Here is a 23,393-nt window from a genome sequence, read left to right as displayed (position 1 = left end):
TTCCGATTAGAGCTGTCAGCCTCTACTTCAATGCTGAACAGGACACCTCTTAAACAGACATAGGAGGTGCAGAAAAAAAATGCTGTTTTAATTAGGCATCAATCTCTGTCACACCGAACATTCATAAGTTGTTTTTATCTGTAGAAAAATTTAAATTAAAAGTCCATTCAAGGAAGGCCCTGTTTTATAGCGTTTGGATTGTCTTTGATGTTTAAACAGGATAAAGGCAAGTAGCACTAGCAGCCACATGGTCCTGTATGGAATAATGGGCAGAGGCCAACTCTCTGATGTCCTCCAGAGAGATTGACATATTGTGAAGTGTGAGCACATCAGTAGGCTGTTACAGCAAGAATTGAAAGCAAACTATTCCCACTGCCCTCATCGCAGTGTTCGCTGCTGGAGAGAATCAAGATATCAGTGCTGGTGTCTGAAGAGGCTCCAAGGCCATGCAGAGAGGCAGCGACTGAAACCTCTTCTCTGAACCCTCGCCTCCTACCCACCCACAGAGTTCTCTTCCTGTCGTGTGGCGTTCTGTGCCCCTTGCCTGCTCCATTCATGCGTTATTCTGTGCTCCGATCGTGCTCCATCTCCACACACGGCCCTCGTACTCTCGCAGTGGGCAATGAGAAAATTAGATGCTTGCTGTATTTTGAGTTCTCAAGATTTTAAATCCGATTTGCAATTTAGTCATAATAGACCCCGTGAGAGAGAAAAAGATTAAAAGCAAAAAATAACACAAAAACTGTTGCATCATTAAATACAGTATAAAATACTATTATGTTATATAATATTATATACATGATTATTTTCAGATTCACGCAAGACGGACTGAGGTTATCCTCTGCGGTTTGGCGATTCTGTACTAAAACTGGACGAGTGTTGCTGTGCAGTTGAATGGAGTAGGAGCATTAGCAAAGTCAGGTGAAAGGGGCCCCACAGGTCCTGCTTTTCAGAAGAGATTAACCAAGAAGAGGATAGCTTTCTATTTTAAGGTCACCCTGACCAAGAGGGCAGCGAGAGTTATGGGTCAGATTCCGAGGCAATTCATAAAGGAAAGAGGTGTTTAAGATTTAGCGTCTCCCCCCCAAAAAAAAAAAACTGCACGTTTTGTGGTTCTTTGCCAAAAGAACAGATTGCAATCATCAAGCAGGGTTTGTAGGGATGAAGCCTCGCTGGCGTCTGTTCTTCTCTGTTAGGTGTTTATGCCGTGCTTGGCGGTTTTCTGTGCATCTGCTGCTCTTTGCTTTGACCGTCGGAAGGATTTGTCTAACAGGAGCAGTGGTGTTGCTCAGATGAATCGAGGTCACGTGCCTCATTATCTCTAGTAGGGTCTGTAGCCAAGCAGCTCCTAATGAAGAATGTCTCAAGATGAAACAAGCTCTCCTTACCATGGGCACTGATGGCAAAAGGCACATGATTCTTATACCCTTCTGCTTATCTGTCTGCATTGCTTTCAGAGATTAGATAAGACTTTATTGATCCTGAAGGGAAACAGTGGCCCAGCCCAAGACAAGCAAGACAGACATCAGAATAGACTAAAATTAAAATGACTAAAATGTTATGCAACATATGCTAATAGTCACTGTCAAACTAAATAAAAGATGTGCAAAATGCACATATATATATACAGATTGAAAATACCTCAGTATAAACAGTATATTAATGCAGTGTCCATAGATAGATGAGCAGATGAAGGGCTAACAGGCCCAGCCTAGGGCAGTGTTATACAGTCTGACAGCCGCTGGGAGGAAGGACCTGCAAAAACATTCCCTTGAGCACTGTAGCTGGAGCAGTGTGTTACTAAAAGTGCTCCGCTGTCTAATAATAGTCCCATGTAGCGGATGAGAGGCGTTGTTCATGATGGCTGTGAGCTTGGCCAGCATTCTCCTCTCCGCCACCACCACCAGGGGGTCAAGGCTCATCCCCAACACAGTGCCAGGCTTCTTGATGAGCTTATTGAGTCTATTTACATCTCTTGCCATGATGCTGCTGCCCCAGCACACAACAGCGTAGAAGATGGTGCGCGTAGCAGTGTTCCACACACACCAAAGGACCTGAGCCTCCTAAGAAAATAGAGTTGGCTCTGACCTTTCTTGTACAGGGCGTCAGTGTTACCAGACCACTCCAGCTTATCATCCAGGTGTACCCCTAAGTACTTGTAGGACTGCACCTCACTATGTCCTCACCCTGGATGGAAACAGAGGTCAGCGGAGACTTATTCCTCCAAAGGTACATGACCATTTCTTTAGTCTTGCTGGTGTTGAGCTGGAGATGGTTAAGATGACACCACTCCACAAGGCTGGTAATCAGGCTCCTATATTCTAACGCCTATGTTTAAACGCCAGAGATTAACACATGGACTAACGCAGCACTACGGAGGGCTGCTGCTATCTGTGTTTCACTAAAAAATTGATTTTGTATTCCTGCAATCACCATTTCCCGCCTCCATTTAGGAACGACCTTGATTCATTCAGCGCTGCCAGCCTAGTCTGAGCACAGGAAAGGAAGAAAGCTCATGCACTTTTCCCCTAACTGTGCCCCACTGAGTCACTGGCCTTTTGTCACTGCGGACAGCCCGTGGCAGGTGTACTGTAGCTGTGTTGCTCTCAGCACTTGTGCTTCTCTTGCTAACACTGCATGCTCACAGGGTCAGACAAGCCAGTGGAAACTCAGTGGACAGCACTGCATGAGAGCTTGGGGAATGCAGGCAACAGCCAGCTACTGAAACAGACCTGGCTCCATCTGGCGATGTCTGGACTGTGGGGCTCCAAACGCTTTTCAGTGCAATACAGCAGCTCCAGCAAAATGGCCTCAAAGTGCCACTGCTGATTTTTCATGTTATAATGCATCGATTGTTTGATACAAACAGCAGGAGACTCCGGCGGCTGGGAATCCGCTGGAAATAGCGGCAGGGTTTTGTTTCGCAGCGAGAGGAACATGGGGGGGGAATGGAAACAATGTGGGAGCTGGACAGCTAACCGCTAATCCATGGGTGTACGGTCTGGCTGCCCTCCATCCTAATTCCAGCCCCGACGAGGTTGTGGCACCTCCACACAGCAGCAGACAAGCCCACCCCTTAATACAGACCCAGCAACAACCTGCTGCCTCGGTACTTCCAGGCAGAAGACATGAGAATCAAATGGAAAAAAACAATCAACCTGCCACATGAATATTTATGGCTATCATGTGGGAGAATTAACCATTCAGGCCATTAATCTACCCATGGGGAGACAGTACTTTTACGAGAGATGTCACCCCAGACACTGTGCAACCTCATTCACCGATTACAGAGCCATTAAACGTGTTCACTGTCGGGCCTCTCGTGAGCTCCAAAAAACACGCTAAAACATGCTTTTCCAGTAAGTATTTCCAGCTTTACAGATCAGAATCTACACCAGTGGTTTCCAATCCTCCTGGTGCACATAACCTTTGCTCAAAGACCGATTTAATTTTAGCACAAAAAAACGTTCACCCCCAAAATCATAATTTGTTGTGTCCTCTAGCTTTTGCAGGATCAATATTAGACTGCAGCACGTTTATAATTCAGACAATTCACAATCATACCAAAAATAGTCATTTAATGATAAGGTGTGATAACTGGCGTCTTCATAATATGCCTGAATTTAATTTCTTCTTTGATCTTTGTAGCCACAATTCACAAATCCCAGGCCTTCAGGACACTCAAAGGGAAAGGTGGGAATGTGGTGAGGTTTTGTTCCAAATCCAGATGGCCCAAGTATTAAGGTATCCAAAATGCAAGACACCTGTCATGCAGAAATTGACTCTTAAAGACCCCGAAGGCAATGGTTTAAGAAGGGGTTCCTGAATCAGTAAAATATGGAATAAAGAAGTGGGTGATAAAGAAGTTAGGCTCTCTCTTTCATTTTCTCATACCCTTAAACCACTTGCTCATCTCCTAGGCCTTTGTAAGAGCACCAGGTAGATAATTTTATTAAACAAGAGCCCCAGAGTCCAATTTCACCTGTGGGATCTTCTGGTCCTTCCTTTTCTTCCTGAGATTGTTTTATTGACTTATCTCAGCAAAGGTCCTTCTGAAACTTGGAACCTGACCAGGAGAGTGAGGGACTCTACTGATGCAATAGCCTGGCCTTGGTTAATTACAAAAATACTCCTGCTCTGCCCTTTTTGAACACAAATACTAGAGCACTAGGCATGGAACATGAAAAAAAACAGAATGTCTTTCCTGTAATGAATCCAAGGTTTTTAATTAGATGATGTTCAAAAAACATGTCCCTTAGTAAGTGGTGAATGCTGAGCTGTTAAAAGTTATGTGCACTGTATGCACCCTGGACTATAACAGCTATAGACTGTATATTTTCTGACTCCGCAGTCTTGTATGTGATGCAGGAAACCACAGATGCACTTAACGCAAAGTCCAGAGCTCCCTTTGAAGTTAATTAAGCTTCTGTCTGTGATTTCAAAGTTGTCAAGTTCTCCTTTTTCAGCTTGGACGTGTGATTTACCTTTGGATGAAAAAAACAGAAAAATAAGAAATGACAAAACTGAAGGGTTAAGTCTTGACCACTGTGAGACTCCACTTAATCCCTGTCATTTGGGGAAAGAAGATTTAAACTTCATGATAAGTTTGCTTTTTGACATTCAGAGCATTTACCTTACAGTCTGAGCAACAGCCAGCCGCCTTCAATACTAAGGTTTCATGCAAGGCAACTGAAAAGCAGCTCATGCCTGTGTGATTTTCAGACTCGCAGTTAAGTGGGCCGGAGTTGAGAAAGTCTGTTCTGCTCACTAACTCAGCTATCCTCATTGAACAAATGTTGACTCCCGCATGCCTATGTGAGCATTATTTGTGAGGGGAAATGTCAGTCAGTCAAAGAAGGTTTCACTAATGAAACAGGCGAGCTAGGAGGAGAAATTGAAACAGCAGCTGGGACTGAGCCTCAGCAGTGATTCTGGAGGAAACGCGACACAAGAGATGAGCACCGAATCTTCCAGCTACAGGATGTAAAAATGGACTGCTTCTCGCAAGAAATCATTCAAAGGCTCAAGCCCAAAAAATCAGCTGACAGGACAGGATATTGAATGAGTGAGCTTATAGCCTCACATTCTGCTTTTGATTAAAAGGAAAAAGAAAAACATGGAGCTCAAGCTTTGGACAAAACCATTGTTTGGAAAAAGGCTTAGATCATGTTAGAGTTCTGTTACAAGAAGGCAAAACCAATTCAATCCACGTGTCTCTCAAACATCAGTGGGGGCCATACCCCAGATGTTAAAAAATGTCAAGGGGAACTGAGCCAGGCTGGGGGTCTTTATGCTGTGAAGTAATTTGCAGGCCTGAGTGGGAGATCGCTTCCCCTGTGACATACTGTACAGAAACTGTTTCTCTGAAGAGAATTTTCAAGCACACCATCACTCCCAAGGATTGTGCTACAGCAAAGGTTCAAAAATAGAATGGTTAACTTTTAACAAGGGGTACCCAAGAATTTACAGAGGGGACTGCATCGGATAGGCACCTGTACCCCTGTTCCCCTCCGAGCTCAAGCCCTGACTATAAGTGGGCTGCTATTCATGAAGACACAGGCACAGATGAGGTAAATGTTTCCGTCTGGGTTGCACTCTGGCTTGTCCTTGGCAGAATAACGTGTACAAAACAAAGATTAACTCTGTGTACCGCAGAATAGGACACAGGAAATTTGCTTGGCACAATAGATGCCAATTCAGAGCAATATATATCATAGCTGTAAAGTTTTTTTCCTCAAACAAATTTCGGATAAGGTACAATTTCACTGCAGTTAAAAGGTCAACAGGACAGTTGAAAATTGAAAGCAGGGGATGATGGTAATCAGGGCCTAAAAACTGAGGAAGGGCTTGACTTGGGGTTGTTTTTTTTTTAATCTCTATGAGTCAGGCCAGGAGGTGTGGGGTTGCTCCAATGTTTTTACAGTGTCCCTATAGGAGCATCTGTCATTTTTTTTGGCCTCCTACTGCTTGTATTTGGCTACAGATAATGGCATCTAAGGCTCCCTAGTGTAAAGAATACAGCTCACCGCTGTGTGATTGTGCACCACAGCCAGCGATCTGAGTGCTGATGTTAACCGTAACTAAAGAACCACAGGGGGCAAAAACACCTCTGGTGAACATGACGATCTAACCTCTGCGTGCTGCCAGATACCCCGGAGAGACTTGGCTCTCTCCCGCTCAGAAGAGAAGTCATGCCTGATCATGTTGTCAATTCTGGAACAATTAGCATTACACCTGGGTAAACAGAAACGTGTCACCAGAGCATGTGCTTTCAATCTCTTATGGTGAAGAGGTCTGCTTGCAATGCAATTAAAAAGTGAATAAAAGAATTTGGAGGCAGAACACTCCAGTCAAACACTGCAATAGTACTGCCACCTCCCTGTCTGAAAATAAGGTCCCCGTTTTGAGATGTTGTGATTCTGGGGAGTTAGGAATTCAGCTGTTCTGCATACCTTTTGCTTTTCTTTTGAATCAAAATGGTTGTCATGTTCCATTTCCTCATCTGTGTTCATTCCTGTGTTCAAAAGGAAAAAAATAAATGGCTGTTTGCTCTGTTTCTGGCCAAGTCACGTCTACAACAATGCAACAGGAATGTGACTTTGGCCAATGTACAGTATAGAGCCATCTGTAAGTGGGAGACCGATCAGTTTAATAAATAAATGCACATATTTTTTTCACAAATTCACAAAAGAAACCACTTCAAAGAGTGTTGGGAATTTCCAAATGTTTTCATTTATAGAGACCTTTTCTTGGTGTTAAACAAGATTTTACCTACTGTAAGTACCTAGGATATGTTTTAGACACTCACTGTATATGCCTCAGGGGATAAAAGCCTTCTCTTGCTAGCAAAGTAATAGAATAATATATAATCTTAAAATGGAAAAAAACTCTTATGCTATGGTTTATTGTGTTTTCAATAGCCATTCTACTATTTCTGCAAGCGTTCTTATATGCCATTGCAGAAAAAACATAAATTGGAGAAATACTTAGGTCTTATCAGAATCATAGGCATGGACTTCTAGCTTTAAGTCCAAGACAAAATGATGACAAATAACTTTTTGTATAAAACATGAAGAGAAAGGGAAAAAAGCAAGAAGAGGTTACTTCCGCACTGAAAATCTGAAGGAAAGAGCTGAGAAAAACAACAGGTTTCCGTAGTGGAGCCTCTCTGGGTCATAGGAAGGGCTCTGCTCTTTTTACTGTGTTAAAGACTCCACAGTTGAAATGCGGTGTTTTTCTTTCACTTTCTCAGCATGGAACGAACCACTGCTTGTTCCTTTGCAGCTTTTAGTGTACGTTATACTCTGACAAGCTCCCCACTCAAAGCTCTATAAATACAATATGCACACAAAAACATGCACAGTCATAGAGAGGACTGCAGGCTTCTGAATGCTAAATAGAATTCCTGTGCAACAGCAAGATATGCAAGCTTACTGCCATCATGATACAGCATCTAATGGCAATATTCAGGACTGTTTTTCCAAACCCTCAATGAGTTCCAGCACTTTGACTGATCATTCAAAGAGAGACGTATTATTATCCGTGGTCATGGGATTGCCTTTAAGAATAGTGCATTTTAAACATTTAAAACGCGTTTTTCAAGAACAGGTCTAGTCCTGCCACCAAGGGGGCTTTTCAAAGTTTTTACAAATAACTGTAAACTTGAACCACACCGTGTCAAATAAATAATTGTAGTAATAATCTAGTCCAGAGTCAGCAATCAGCCTCAAGCCAAGCATATGAGCAGCAATGATATTTTTCATTTTAAAGCAAGAGGCAATAGAGCTGTGAATTGGCAGCAGTTCAATATTAATATTAATGGATTAAAACACTTATAAATGGATTACATACAATTTAAGAACTTTGTTTAAAAAGGACGAATATTAAGGAGATGTTTTGGAATGTTTTAGAAGCAAAGAGAATTTTAAAAAGTAAAGAAAATTAAATATTGACAACCAAATTTTACAGTAAACAGCATGGGTTTTACAAAGAGGAGATGTAAAGCAGGCTTTTAATACTTCCAGTTCATTGCTCTGTTCCGCTCAGATGAGGCATATAAAGAATTTGTTTTTTTGCCAATTGGCTGAATCACCTCAGTAGTTATAGACAGTACAAGAATTCAATATCAGTGCAGAAACGTACAGGACAAGCTGTTTCAGGGAGAACAAAACTTTTCTGAATTTTTGGCATGCTGTATTGATGTAACTTGTGATTCAATTTTCTCAGAAGAGAAAGATATGAAAGATCACGCTTTCTGCAGATACAGCACAAGCATGATGAATGAGATTGAACTTTTATTAGAATGCTTTGTGCTGTGCTCAGAGGAACAGACTCAGTGAGAATTTCTGGTCCTTAAAAAGTTACATCTTGCATGAAGTGCAAAGATCAGTATTAAAAAAAAACTATTTTCTTTTCCTTATTGATTCCTTCTGTTCCCAAATAGGAGCATCAGATGCCTGAGAAACATCATTCATTGGAACTTAATCAGTGCTTTTATTCTGCGCAACGCCACCTGGTTTGTAGTGCAACTCACCATGAATCCAGCAGTGCATGAGAGCAATGTGGTGAGTATGGGTTGTTGTGACTGAGAAACTCGATGCAATGTATTCACTGTATATTAATGAGCTCTTTATCCAATCTTAGTGTCATAGGATAAGAAACTGTCTTATAATTTCTCACTCCACCTTTTTGCTCAATTAAATCAAAATTAGCATCTGATGATAGCTGTTTTTCCCTTATCAGCCCTTATCAGAGTGACCAAGTCACAGGTATATTCACGTATCTTAGAAATAATACCCTTTCAAGTTAACTGATATTCATACTCATCCTTCACTGCTGCTTTTAACTCCTTAGTATCTTACAAAGGACACCATTTACTGTACATTTCCTGTGCTGTTTTAACAGCAAGTCCTAGGAGCAGTAGTTGACAAGGGTGCTCTAATATTTAAGCAGAAGAGGAAACTGCATTTGAGTTCTGAGTTTAAAATCAATTCCACCCTCAGCCTAATTTTCAACATTTACTGTTTTAGTCTCCAAAAGCCAACTTTGTACTTTTGTGCACAAGACTGAGCTCAGCATGGTACATCTGCTTTCACTGCATGGTTTTATAGTTCTGTTTGTCTTTTCATTCATTGTTTTTAAAACATTTAGGCACATATCTTGTTCAGCCAGATTATTTATACGTGTTTGTGAATGTCTGTGGCTCTGCTGTAGCCCCTATCAGTTGTATTAAGGCTCTTCATTCAGGAAAAGAACCAAAATTACTGTAAAGGAAATTGTGAGTCCCTTCCAAAGCCCTTTAGATGAAATGGATTTGGAGAGTATTTTTTAAAGCAGAAACATTAGTTAATGAACCTACAGTCATCTGTCTCTAGAGTTTAAAACACAGACAGAATAGAGAGATAGATTAAAAATGTGTTGTTAAGTGGTCTAACACCAAGCTGTCACATTTTTTCTGAACATTATGGAAAAGTTTCAAATTCTTGAAAATGGTCAAGACCTCTCTTGGTCTCTTAAATATAATTTGTTAAAAACCGTCCTTTTCATTCTTGGAAATAAGCAGTGGGAATTGCTCCATCTGTTGGAAATTATTCACGTTTATGTTTAGGAGGACAAGAGACTGCATAATCTACATGACTTGCACACAAATGTTAATTTGCAGTAGACCTCTGCAGCATGCATTTAAATATATTTAAATATCAGTTACTGTTTTCAAAAGCATAGTGTGTAATTTGGTTTAAGAAACACCTGCAAATCCAGATAATCTAATGCAATATAATATGCCATAAACACTACCAATTTCTACAGTTCAGTAATTAAAATCCATTAATATGATTCCCATAGCTACAGTACACTGCAATTCTCATGAATTGAGTAATAAATTGACAAATACAGATGTAACATGTGAGCAAATATTAATGGACTGTTTTTATTTTGTTTAAATAATGAGTTATTAAGTGTCTTACAAACTCCAGTGCTGTAGACTACCTTTGATGTCTAACAACAAGCCCATGACAAACAAAACCCATCACTGAAACATGTATTTTAACTGTATTTTTCTGAAGTTGAGGAACTCTATAATGATAAAAGAAAACATAAATGTAGTAATAAAACAAACATTATGTATTTTTTATATGGTAGCCTTCATGTAAAAAACAAATGTAAGGCTTGTTATGGTAAAACACTCATACCGTAAGATTTACACCTCCTTAGGTGATCACATATTTCTTATTGTAGCTAGATGAACAGTCCTTGAGGGATTCAGACTTTTGGGATTAATCACAGAACGCAGGGTTTTGCAGCTAAAATAGCTTTTGAACATGTCTCTTGTACATCCCTTGCGAGTTCCTGACCCACCTCATCAGTTCGGGCAACCCTTCGTGTCCTGCTCTTTCGATTAATTAAAACAGCGGAGGCCATTAACATGTTAATGAACTGTCACCCTGTCAGAACAACAGCGTTCAGGGTACATACTGTATCACGGAGCAGGGCAAACGTGAGCAGGATTCACAGAGCCAGAATAGTTAGTTGCAGACTTTCTCTGACCAGAGAAGGCTTTTAGTAAATTACGGCACATGGCAAAAAGCAGCATAATACTGTATCTCGAAGACAAGGGGTATTTCGGGCCATGGGTTAAGAACTCTGCTGCACACAGGGGGAAAAGATTTAATTAGACTCAATGCAAAGCTACAGACATCGTCACAGACAGTTCTGACCAGAAGTGGATGATCTGTTTTTCAAAACGCAATTGTGCTTAAAAAAAACCACACACACAGCTCCCGGTACAGAACACAACAAAGAAAAAAGAAGAGAGAAATCTGCATGAGATATCACAGGGTGGTATTAATGCATAAATTATTTTGTCTGCACATACATCTTGTAAAAGTGCCCAGTGTAGTAACTGTAACTGCCTTCCTATGGATATGCTCATTTGAAACCACCTTGTTGCTATAGCAAAGAGAAACATGCCTTTCTTCCAAATAGCATGGCTTTATAGATCTTCTTGTGTTATCTGAGGGTGTGTGCATGGTTATTTCTGTACCGTAGCAGATGTCTTTTTACAGTTTGAGATTTTGAGCAAAGGGGTGTGAAAAGAAAGAGGAACCTTCTCACACATCGCCTTTTCCTTGTATTTATTCCAGATTTGGTGTCGACTGGTCACGGCTGCGTACAATTATTTCCACGTGACAAACTTCTTCTGGATGTTCGGAGAGGGCTGTTATCTGCACACGGCTATCGTCCTCACCTATTCCACTGACAAACTGCGCAAATGGATGTTTATCTGTATTGGATGGTGTGAGTAAGACCACCTTTTTCTGAAGAAGTCACACACTCGATTTTCAGACAACCTTCTCTAATGTCCCGGATTACAGAAGAAGGCGGTGTTTCTGATATCAGCGCGGGTAAAATGGACGTTTCGCAAAATCTGAGGAAGAAGCATGCACTGCAAAATTGCTTCCAATATCTCTGCACAGACTGATAGCCAACGCGGAGCAATAGTGAATTAATTTGATTAAATACAGTATATATTAGCTTGGGCAGCATGGTGGGATTCACATTTCTGATTCACAGCTCTGGGCCCTGGGTTCAGCTCCTGCGGTGCTAACTGTATGGAGATGTATGTTCTCCCACAATCCAAAGACATAGGTTAATTGGCCCAGTGTGAGCTTGTGCATGTTTTTGCCTGTGTCTGCCCTGTGATAAACTGGTATCCCATCTAGAGGGTATCCTGCCTGTTGCTCCAACTCCCTCGTGACCCTGTATTGAGTGCTTTAAAAATTGAGTGGTGGATATATTAGGTCACAAAGTTATAGTTTGAGGATGTAGCTCATTCTCTTTGGGGTGTTTGTTAAACAATAAGGTCTTTGTAAACAAATTGCAAATGAAGCTTTAGTAAATGCACTTGCCATTGGGAGGAACCTCTTTCGAGATACAGCTGCCTTTCTGCACTCAGACAGATTTTTGCCAGCGATGTGGAGAACCGAGAAATCTTGATGGATGGAGTCAGGCTTTCAGATTGCAAACACTCCTTCTTTGACGGTTCGAAAAAGATTAATTCAGAGCCAGGCTCGCTTCGGCAAACGATAGAATTAATTAGGATCATCACCAATGTAATTACAATAGATGATGCTATTAAAAAAAGGGAGGGGAATTGATTTGGTTTTTGTGCTTACAGGCATCCCTTTTCCAATCATTGTTGCCTGGGCCATTGGGAAGCTGTATTATGATAATGAAAAGTAAGTTTGATTTTCTGTTCCTTTCTGAGAAGTGTTTGTCTGCTGTTGATTGCTCCTGCTGGTGAATGCTCTAATATCCTTGTGGTCTTTGCCATTCTTTCAGGTGCTGGTTTGGAAAGAGAGCTGGAGTTTACACGGATTATATCTATCAGGGACCCATGATTCTTGTTCTGCTGGTCAGACTAAGCACCTTTCCTATGTTTCTGTGTTTTTTTCTTTTTTGGCATCCATTCCATTTTACGGAAGCTTATTAGCGCCACAAGGAAAAAATCACGTATAGAAGAGATCATTTTCTTGTATAAACGTAATACTATCTCCTTTATATGCGATACTTTTTTTCACTTAAACGCAATACTATCTTGTTTCCATGAGAAAATTATTGCGTTAAAACCCAACAGTTAATTTGTGAACAATGTTGCCTACTGTTGTTAAAGTCAATGCTATTTTGCATGGGACAATATTACTGCATATACAGTACAATCAAATATGCAGTATTAATATAGTAGACAACATTGTACATAAATGAACTATTGCGTTTAAATGCAATCATTTTCTCGTATAAACAAGATACTTTTCTTGTATATAAACGCAATACAATCTCGTATAAACGAGATAAGTTGTTGTTTTTTTTCTCCATGGCGCTAATAAGCTCCCGTACCATTCAAAATGTTTCACCAAGCAAATTTTACTAGCAAAGAGTTCGGTCTTTCCATGTGAATGTTTTCCACAGACTGAAGGCTAATGCATTGACGGTTTTTAATGCATTGTTCAAACACTGATGAGTAATCCATTCCAATGGCCAAAAGACAGGCTTATCCTTAATTATTTGTTAAACCATCATTCTAGAGGAGGTAATGGAGAACATCACTTTTACAGTTACGTGTAAGGGATGTTACTGCTAAACTGACAAATTGTGGTTACAAAGATCTATGTAGACTCTATAGCTACTATGTAAAGTAATGCATTACCATTTAAAAACAATTATCCCTAACATTTTATTAAATTAAAAGTAATCCCTTACACAAGTAACTAAAATGCATTATTTTATAAAAGTAACTTTCCCCAACATTGGCTCAGAGCATACAATAACAATTGATAGCATTGATCACACACCGAAGTGAGATTTTAAAGGTAATGGGCATTTTATGTCTCTGTGGAATGTACATCCCTTTTAAATCATTATGATGCTGCAAGATTCTAGTATTAATATTTGTTGCCTCTAATAAAAGCCACATTAGATTTAAAAACATTCCACAAGGCGCTGTTGAAAGGATAAGGCTAATGTTGTCAGCTATAAGCCTGAGTTGTGTTTATGACCTTTCAAATATCAAAATTGTTGAGCTTATATTTCCTTTAAAAAGCGTTTTTTGAGTATGTAAATGCATGCATGCAGGATAATCATCTGCTTTGTTGCTTTTTTTCTTCTGCAGATCAATTTTATTTTCCTCTTCAACATTGTGAGGATTCTCATGACAAAGCTCCGGGCCTCCACCACATCCGAAACCATCCAGTACAGGTAGGAGAGAACCTGAGTCCATACTGCAGACACAATCTCATCTGATACCATACAGCACAGGTGGAGAGGCTAGCTCAGAATACACAGCATGAACAGCAGCAATGGCAGCAAAAATAGCTGAAAATAATGAATAGGTACAAGAACAGCTGAAAGTATAGAGCCTTATAAAAATACCTAATGCACAGCAAAGATTGATATGATGTCCCAACAAAAGAAGAAATGTAATGAAGAAAACAACCAAGTGGCTCTGCTGTCTGGGTTAGCATGGCCTAATAGCCTAATAGGCCAAGTCTGGAGTTAATTTATATATTTTCTAAATTTCTGAAATGTTATGTAAGCATACATGAGTACAAATGTGCATACACAAGCATTTACATGTTTTAAATATCATAATGGGAAAATTGGAAAAAAAAAACATTCTGCTTTGTGCCGGTGTGCTTTGTGATGGACTCTTTTAACACATCCAGTACAGTAACAGATGCAAGGAGGCCTTCAGTGTAGCAGTATGTCAGAGGAGCTGCGTTTTTAACTGGACCTCCGACTTCAGAGTTTTGCAGCTACAGTAGGTGCTTATAACACAAATTAGTTCCCTGCTCTTTCTATTCTTCAACAGGAAAGCTGTGAAGGCAACTCTGGTCTTGCTGCCTCTTCTTGGGATCACATACATGTTGTTCTTTGTCAATCCTGGAGAGGATGAGATTTCGCAGATTGTGTTTATATATTTCAACTCATTTTTGGAGTCATTTCAGGTACGTTACACAACACTTCCATGCTTGTTGTATTTCAGTGACAAACATAATCTAAAGCCTGCATTCATAAGGGTTGCAGGTTTAGATATCCAGAAACAGTATAGTTTTAAGAGATTCATATCCCCCAAAAAACTGCACCTGGTGAAAATTAAATGAAACAAACATGTTTCCCTAATACGTTAAGTATATTAAATTAAATTCCTAAAGATCTCTGACTTTCTCTTCTGTCAGGGTTGGACTGAATAAAGAGTTATGAGACCATGTTAAATTTAGGATGAAAACCATTTAATTTGAAAATTAATAAAATAGCTTGTTTTATTCATGCATGACTTCCAGATAGATCATATTACAACAGGGATACTTAAAGGCTGAGGTTTCATTTTGTGGTAGATTTCCCATTGAAAACATTCACCCTATTTATTAAATGACAAGCTATTAGAAACACACAATCAAGGACTACAATAGAGTGGGCAAGAACATACTGACAGATGGTCGTCTGTTTCATAATATTCCATTTATGGGAAGTTTAGGAACATACATTTTTTAAAACCCAAATCAATTTGTCACGGTTTTCCTGATCGGTCTTCTATGATGGGGAAAGAAATGCATTTGTGACCTCCTGAAGTAAAACAACGAGGGATATTGATGGAGTGTTGCTATCAGAAACAGAATTGCACAGAATCCGATGCCTTGTGCTCTGTTAATGAAGCATTCAGAAACTTGAGGCGTAAAGTAAAAAATGGCAATGCTAGCATGGAGAGTGAACAAATATGATAGCATGGAGATCAAAGTCCATATGTTTTCGACTGCCTTCTGTAATGTGTATTTCTAAACGATGCCTTTTTTTTCCTCTCCTCTCTAATTATCAGGGCTTCTTTGTCTCGGTGTTTTACTGCTTCTTGAACAGTGAGGTAAGCTGACCTTTATTGATCTAACACTGCTCAGCCCATAGTAAACAGGCCCTTTACTCCACTTCTGCAACTGTGTCATGGCTGCTCATCCTTTAATCTGTATTGCAAACGTCCACCCATCCTTTTCTTAACCACTTCTTCCAGAGTCATGGGGTGCCAGCACTATTCCAGCAGGTTGTGGGCCCAAGGTAGAGGACATCCTGGATGGGACACCAGTCCATCGCAGGCAGACACAAAGACACACAAACACGCACACTCACACCAGGGCTGTTTTCTTCCAGTAGCCAATAAACCCACCAGTATGTTTTTGGTCTGCGAGAGAAAACCCAGAGGAAACATAAAATGCAAAAGTATTGATTTAGTTGGCTGACAGGTCCATATAAAGCAATGAACATTTGTGCTTACTGTATTTATGCAGCGGGATATTTTACAGGAGCAAGTTGAGTAAAGCACCTCAAACGTAAAACAACCTAATTTGAACCTTGCGGTTGTGAGCCCAGAGCCCCAGCGCCTTTGCCACATCTTGACGGACAACCTCAGTGCAGAAGCAGCTACAAGGATAATTTCAATCAGAAATCAATTGGGTGACACTGAAGACTGGAAAGAAATGCCCTCATTCTCCAGGTCGTTACCAGCAAAAATGGCTTATAAAATATTCATGAAAGTTTCCAAAGTATCGCCTTTTGAAAAACAAAACCATCAGGATTATTTTTAGACCTGGAAAGTGCTTAGGTAATGATGTTTGCAGAAGATTTGTTGGGTCACCTAAAATATAAATCAACTATTCCAGTGAGCCATGTGCTTCTGTATCATTCGTATTGCATTTTTATAGTCATTTTTTTAAATAAAGGTATTATATCCTGCTTATGAATGTCTGTTTCACTAACATGACTTGGATAACATTTCAGACACTGTTTTAAGTGCTTATCAATGAGAGTCCTGTACAACAGACTTTGCGTCAATACAGCAGTCCCAGAAGGCTGAACTTTTCTTGTTTGGCCTCATTTTTTAAAAGAAATAAGTACAAACAAAATGGATCGCTGTTCTGTGATCCTGGCCTGTTTCTTGTTTTTCTTCCCTTAAGATTTCTTTTTAAATCAGGCTACCTGTCATTTTTACTCTTCAGTTTCTTCTGGGTGAGCCATGTGTTACAGAACATTATTCAGCAGAATTTGAGGGTAAAAGCTTTGTTCTCTGAAAATAAGCAGGACTGTAACAAGTTCTCCCTGAAGGCAGGTCATTTTGTAGATGTCTAAGCACACACAAAATTGTAACATAATGGTGACCAATTTAGGCTGTCTCGAAATGAAAGTAATTGGGTCTATTTCATATGTGTTCAGAATTTAAAGTTTAGAATCAGGTCTTTTCAGATTTTATTTGGGCTGCCCCATTAAAGAAGACAAAAAAAGACTTGGAAAAGCATTCATCCATCTCTAGTTCTAATTCTCCCCCCTTAAACAAAAAAACGTTCGGAAGGGACAATTCAGAATTGCTAATTCCCAGCTCTGCTGTTTTAAAGAATCTTTAACTGTCAATTGTTCCACAAGCCATGAACCATCGTTGCATCCATGATAAGGAAGATTCTTAGTGAATTCACTAATCAAAATTCAAATTTTAGGTCCCTTGTAACCAATTATACAGTCATTCACACAATAAATGTAGGAGTTAGTTCATACTTATTGATCTTTCTACAATAAAATGCACATTCAAAATCACTAAGGAATCACTTCAAACATCCCTACAATTTAAAAATGCATTCATAGAAAGTTTGTACAGGCCTCCATTTTTTTTAATTTCAGCATTTGGCATCATCTTTTATATCAATAGCCTTGTCCGCTGCCTCAGTAAAGCAATGCTGAATCAGAGTTTTAGGAACGCTGAGCCCGTTGGATCCCAGGTGTTGACAAAATGAAATCCAATGAAATAAATCAAACAGTTGTTCCTTCAATTACAGATTCATTAATTATTCAATTGCCTCAGTCTTTGTACAAATTGTCAGGCAGAGAGAAATTGGGGGGGACACAGACATGATATTCAGTCTTAAATGAGAAAAAGACGTTTCTACCAGATTTGAAAGCTGGGCGTTTACATAATTACTGTTCAATTAATTTAATTGATGAACGCTTTCTATCCAAAACAACTTGCAGGTGCTATGTAGCTTCCTACTGTTACATAGCAATCCATCAATCTCTCATCAGAAAGCTTATCTTTTATGGGATGACAGTTCACTGCAGAGCTCAAAAAATCAATTAACACTATCACACTGCGTGCTCTCCACCGCACTGATATTGTTCTCTCAGTAGATATTGATTTATTGTTATTGCAATAATGTTGTTGGGGTGTTTCCTCGAAATGTAAAAAGGAGCTATTGTAATGGGTCAATGGCAATGCAATTTGCTTTGAGGCCATCTAAAAGTACAGCATGTGCTTGTGGTTTTAAGGTTTCTGCCATTGAGGAGCTGCAAGCTTGCAAGAATTCACATTATTTGTAACAAGACCCCTCCCCCATTAAATATGATCCACGGGTGTACTTGCTAATATCTAGTTCATGTTTCCCCCCCCCTCATTACTAAACACTGTCAACCATGAAGGTTTTAGGCGTTCCAGAGCAGAGCTGTAGAAATGCAAAGATAAGCACTGGGGCTATCAGATTAAAGACTTTGCTCAGTTCTTGATGGAGTAAACCCCTGAAGTCAAGGCTCAGCTCTTACTAATAATCCTTGTATTTCACTAAGCCCCCTCCCCCCCAAAAAAAAACTATGAATTGCCCTTTTAGAAATGCTTTCATGTGAAGAAAATTCGTGTTCAAATATCTGAAGTAAGAAGTGGAAACAGAAGGCTTATAATTGAAAACATTTTTTAAAAAGTGTTGACGGCAAACTACACATTTTAACTGAGGGTTAATTTAATTAATAGTTTCGTAATTTCCCCCTCATTTTTACCTGTATTGATTACAGTATGTGACTGACAGGGTGGTTTCCAAAGCTTCTGAAAGCTGCCATTCTTCTGAACTGGCACTGGGATGATACAACTTTCTCCCTGGCGGGCAGACCAGTGTTTCAAACATGCAGGCTGGAGTCCGAATATATTTATAATAACTACTTCCCTTAATGTAGGGTTTTTCATTTCAATACACATCAGCCAGCACCGAACATATTGTAATGGGTACAATACATACGAAAGTATGTTCTTGTGGTTTTAAGGTATCGGAAATTGTTGAGTTTTCAGGAAATAAGCAAATTCACATTATTTGTAAGAGCACCTGATGATGCATGGCAGTCATTTTGCACTAGCAGCCCCAACACACATTAGATCAGGTGGAGGTGTGATAAAGTATCCTGCTGATTGAATTGATAATGCATTTTGTAACACTGGGAGCAGCACCATATTGTTTTGAACCGGCCTAGAGGCTCTTTGATGACTAAAGAGCTAGGACCTGGGTTTAGAGTCTCTTATATAAGACAGCACCTGCTAAACTGGGCCAGTGGCTGGGAAATTCTTATCCAGATGGAGGAGCGCCCCCTACTGGTCCACTAACGTCACTTGCACAGACCTCTTGGCTCTCCCGTCCCAGGAGCGGCCGAGCCCGGCCCTGCGTGGCCCCTGAGCCCCGCGACGTGGCTGCGAGGCGCTGACGCCGCCGGTCTGTGTTTCGCCCGTGTCCCGCAGGTGCGCTCGGCGGTGAGGAAGCGCTGGCACCGCTGGCAGGACAAGCATTCCATCCGAGCCCGGGTGGCGCGGGCCATGTCCATTCCCACCTCGCCCACGCGGGTCAGCTTCCACAGCATCAAGCAGTCCACCGCGGTGTGAGGAGACACCGGACACCGGACACCCCTGAGCCAGCCGGCCCTCCCCTGCCTGCCCCCCCCAGGAGCCAGGGAGCAATCAATGGTGCAAACAGGGTAGAACGTCCAGCATCACTGGCTGGAGATACAAAGGCAGGAAGGGAAACCAAGCATCCTTTCTGCTTCTGAGGAAAACGGGCCTCTCTCCTGGCTGACCACAGAGGTGGGTTGAACTAAAACCACCAAAGAAACCCTCACTGAGCACGTACAGGGAAAACAAGTGAAGTCCAAAACAATCCAGTGTCTATAGCTTTAAGAGAGGGTTCATTTTCCTTTGTTAACGGGTTTTTTTTTAAATCATATTTTTTAGCCAGTAAAATCGCCCATTGTGTTATTTTTTTAGGCCGATTTTAAGGCCATTTGGGGGTAAAAAAAATACATTGTTCGATTTGTCCTCAGATGGACTGTTGAGACCCTTGGTGTTTCTCAGCCGGGTGGAAAATTGTTCGATCACAGTGGGGGGGAGGTGTGAGTCTCTGGAAAGGTGTGAAGAACACTCCATGTGGACAGTGAGTGTCTTGAACAAGACTCATTCAATTCATTTTTATAAAGCGCCTTCCACAATAAGGTTGCCCCAAAGCAAGTGACTGTACATGTTGGGCCCTGTGGCTCACAAATATAACACCGATGTGTTCTTCTCTAACCTTTTTGCTTAGAGCACTACCAATTTCCCTCCATTTGACAGATCACATCAGCAGTGGACAATCACATCATTTATTTTGGCCTGCTGCCTGTTTAGAGAAATAAAACAAAAGTTTCTGCGATGGACTTGTATACAAAGAGAAATCTTGAAAACTTGAAAGTGTTATTAAAATAAACCAAAAGCACATGCAATTTCCCAGTAGATCCTCTCCACAACCTCAATGTCTTTTTTCAGCAGTTCAACAGGAGTACAGGGAGTAGAGAATTAGGCTCATGTTTTTCAGCGATGGCACAACCTCAGACATGTAGTTCCTAAGGGTGTGGTCAATACATCCCTTACCCACAACATGGAGCTGTTTGATTCACATGCCAGTTACCAATATGAGTCCTCTGGCAAAATAATTTTAAAATCAACTTTAAAAATAAAAGCAACCAGATGCATGACAGAACATGTCTCAAAATGAATTTGGAGAACATTATGTCTTCTGATACTTCTGGTGAGAGGCCAGTGCCTTTTTCCTTTCTTGTTTTTTTGCCACATAACACATAACATATAAAGAATTTGTGCATTTGTCACGCTTGTTACTTGTGAATTTAATGTTTTATTAAGACAGAAGTTCCAGTCTCTAGGAGAAAACAATGTGTCAATCAATCAGAACAATCAGTCAATTTTTATTGCATGGTATTATACACTTTTTCAAAAGGAATATTATTTCATCTGGATATTATATTATCTGTAAGATATTTCGTTGTTTTTACCTTGTTAAATTTTCAGAGGACATATAGACGTCTTAAGCTACATTATTTAGAAAGAGCCACAGCTCTTTGAAAGTCTCCTTTTAATTCTACCCAGCAGTTCTTCTACGTACTGTAGCCTTCACATGGTCCCGTATTTCTTGAAATCAATTAAATACAATATTAATGACATTCCATAAACCAATGAATAAATGTGCACTTTTTAATTGTGTAGTGCTGGAAATCTGTAAATGGGGAGGCATTGCACCACAAGACTCAATCATCCCAGCAGTTCCAAAAGAGTCCTGGAATTGAATGTGTAACAACACCCAGCAGATTATAGGACTGTACTTTTAAGAGTGTCTCTCACTCGCAGACGCCCTGGGATGTATTCACATTTCTGATTAGAAGTAACACAGGTGAGACCTGTTTCACGAATGCAGCCTGTATTCAGGAGAGCCAGTATGAAGGTGATTGCTCTAGCTTACTGTATAGATCAGCACATGCCACCCTGCAAGAGTGGATTAGCCCAAACTACAAGGTTTCTCTCTTTATATATGTTCAAAGATACAAACTCTTCACATTTTTGCATCACTTTTTACTGTGTACGTACAGTATATCTGCTCTTCGTTAGCAATGTGTTTATGTATGTTTGCATTCCTACTTTTAGTATTCCCCCATTAACCTGTTGCCTCACTGAACAGAATTCAGGACTTTACTTTGTGGCAGAATATGAATTGTGGCATTTCCCTAACACAAGAAATGTTACCAGCAAGAGGAGACCATTAGATCCCCCTGGCTCAGTTAGAGCTCGAAAGAACCCAGCATGTTCCCTATGCTAAAATGGCTGGGGAGCTTGTTCCAGACACCCACAACACTTTGTGCAAAGAAAAAGTGTGTCCTGTTTTTTAAAATGCTTTTCCTGTAGTTGCTACTATGTCCTCTGGTTTGTGTTTCTCCGAGATCAGTTTGTCATGCCTGGGGAGGATTCTGAACATGTGAATCGGCTTGTAGTTCATGTGTGCCTTTTAAGCAAGGTGAGACATAATGCGCTAAGTCCTTAAATTAGAAACCCTTGTGGTTGCGTCACAGGCCGTTTCATGAATTTAAGTTAATAATAATAAGCAGATGAAGGAATGTCAATCCTGGTATGGGTTCACAAAGAGAGTGTAGATGCTATAACCTCAGGGCAAGGAGAGCAGTAAGATGTGAGTAAACAAGATGTTTGTCGAGAAGTGCTGTCAGTTACAGCTTAGCCCTTTAGTGACTATTATAACACTCGGGCCCAGAGGATTCTGTCAATTGTGTGAAATATGGCTTTAAATCAGGTTAGCGGTTCCATACCAGAAAAAAAAAAACTTCAAAGGGCTGGGAAATGTTATAAAAAATTATGCTGAACAGCAGACAGCAGTTTCAGCTCCCAGCTCTCTCCCCGTTCGGAGATAAAAAGATTCTTGTCTTGACGTTTCTATTCACATGCCCTTAGGAGCCAAGAACTGATAAGGCCCCGTATTGTCTGAGCTGGTTGTGGCTTCCTGAAATTGTAAAGAAGCCTCTCATTGCTTATTACAAGTTCAACAAAGCTAATAGCACAGAACTATTGCTGGTTTAACATGGTTTTGCATTGGTATGCCCTACTTACAGTGCCCTTTGCAGTTTTCACAATTTATTGCTTTAAAGCTTGCAGTCATAACACTTTGAACTTACAGTTAATACTTGTCATACACACAACCCACTCCACACATTTTACACAAAAAAAGAAGGAAACAGATCATTAATATGAAATAAAAATAGGAAAGTTGCTAGTGCATAAGTATTCCAACTCTTTGCTGTGGCAAACTTCAATTAATTTAAGTGCACAACATCACCTTAACGAGCCAGACAATAAGTCGACTGGCCTCCGTCTGTATGCACTGACAGTGGTTCACATTATTTCAGATTGGACACACCCATCTCAGTAAAGTATCGCACAGTGAATTTCAAGCAAGGATTCGACCATGAAGAACTAGAAGCTATCAAAACAACTCAGGGATAAAGTATAAAAGGTACAGGAGAAGAGTGTGAATGGTGGTCTATCATTAAGAAGTGGAAAGCACCCAGACACTGCCTAGATCAGATTATCTGTCCAGACTCTATGGTCTGGACCCATCATGCTTTGCTCTACTTGTTTCTCTGGGATTGCATAGTGGTTTGCTACATTTTTCTTGTATTTACTGTGGCACACAACTGTGAACTTTCAGACAGGATGCTCATTAAAAACGTATACCTGTTGACCTTATCATCTACCGGCCAAGCCCATACAGAGAAAGACGTTTCCAGACAGCAGCAGTAATCTTGACCCTTGTGCTGCTCAAACTGGGTACTTTTCTTTAGGCATTGCATATGCAATGCTTTGATGTTTGTCTTTTGTGTGGATGCTAATTTCCTGCAATTAATCCATAGCACACAGTGCACAGGCCACTTAGAGTTGGACCAGTTACTGCTGAGGGATATCCTGGCCTGCTACCAAGTTGATTTTCGAGTCTGGTTTACAAGCTAAACCGTAATTTGTTTTTTCCCCCATAATGCTGCCTTTCAATCGGACCTAGAAGTAACACAGCAGGATTACATCAATCTGTGCTTCACTAGCCTAAAGCCTCCCGTGTTATGCAAAACCAAAGTTCAGTTGAAGCTCTTTACTGGTTTGCTTTTATTTTACAAAATAGAAAAATTCCTCCTTTTCTAGAAAAGAAATCGCAAAGCCATCTTGTTTAGTGTTT

General features: G+C 40.3%; 1 protein-coding gene across 2 annotated transcripts in view; it reads left to right on the top strand.

Moving 5' to 3' along the window:
• crhr1 (corticotropin releasing hormone receptor 1) overlaps positions 1-20,086 on the top strand; it is an 89,106-nt gene extending 69,020 nt beyond the window's left edge. For both annotated transcript variants that reach the window (XM_015362236.2, XM_015362237.2), the window contains exons 7-14: positions 8,444-8,564; positions 11,142-11,295; positions 12,176-12,236; positions 12,340-12,412; positions 13,667-13,752; positions 14,366-14,501; positions 15,371-15,412; positions 19,082-20,086. In XM_015362236.2, the coding sequence (XP_015217722.1) occupies positions 8,444-8,564; positions 11,142-11,295; positions 12,176-12,236; positions 12,340-12,412; positions 13,667-13,752; positions 14,366-14,501; positions 15,371-15,412; positions 19,082-19,222 (814 nt within the window). In that variant the 3' untranslated portion in view covers positions 19,223-20,086. The remainder of the gene's footprint in view (positions 1-8,443; positions 8,565-11,141; positions 11,296-12,175; positions 12,237-12,339; positions 12,413-13,666; positions 13,753-14,365; positions 14,502-15,370; positions 15,413-19,081) is intronic.
• The last annotated feature ends 3,307 nt before the right edge of the window (positions 20,087-23,393 follow it).

Source organism: Lepisosteus oculatus, chromosome 28, assembly GCF_040954835.1.
Source record: "Lepisosteus oculatus isolate fLepOcu1 chromosome 28, fLepOcu1.hap2, whole genome shotgun sequence".
NCBI lineage: Eukaryota > Metazoa > Chordata > Actinopteri > Semionotiformes > Lepisosteidae > Lepisosteus > Lepisosteus oculatus.
Note: the sequence above shows the minus strand (reverse complement) of the source record. Positions and strands in the feature narration are given on the sequence as shown.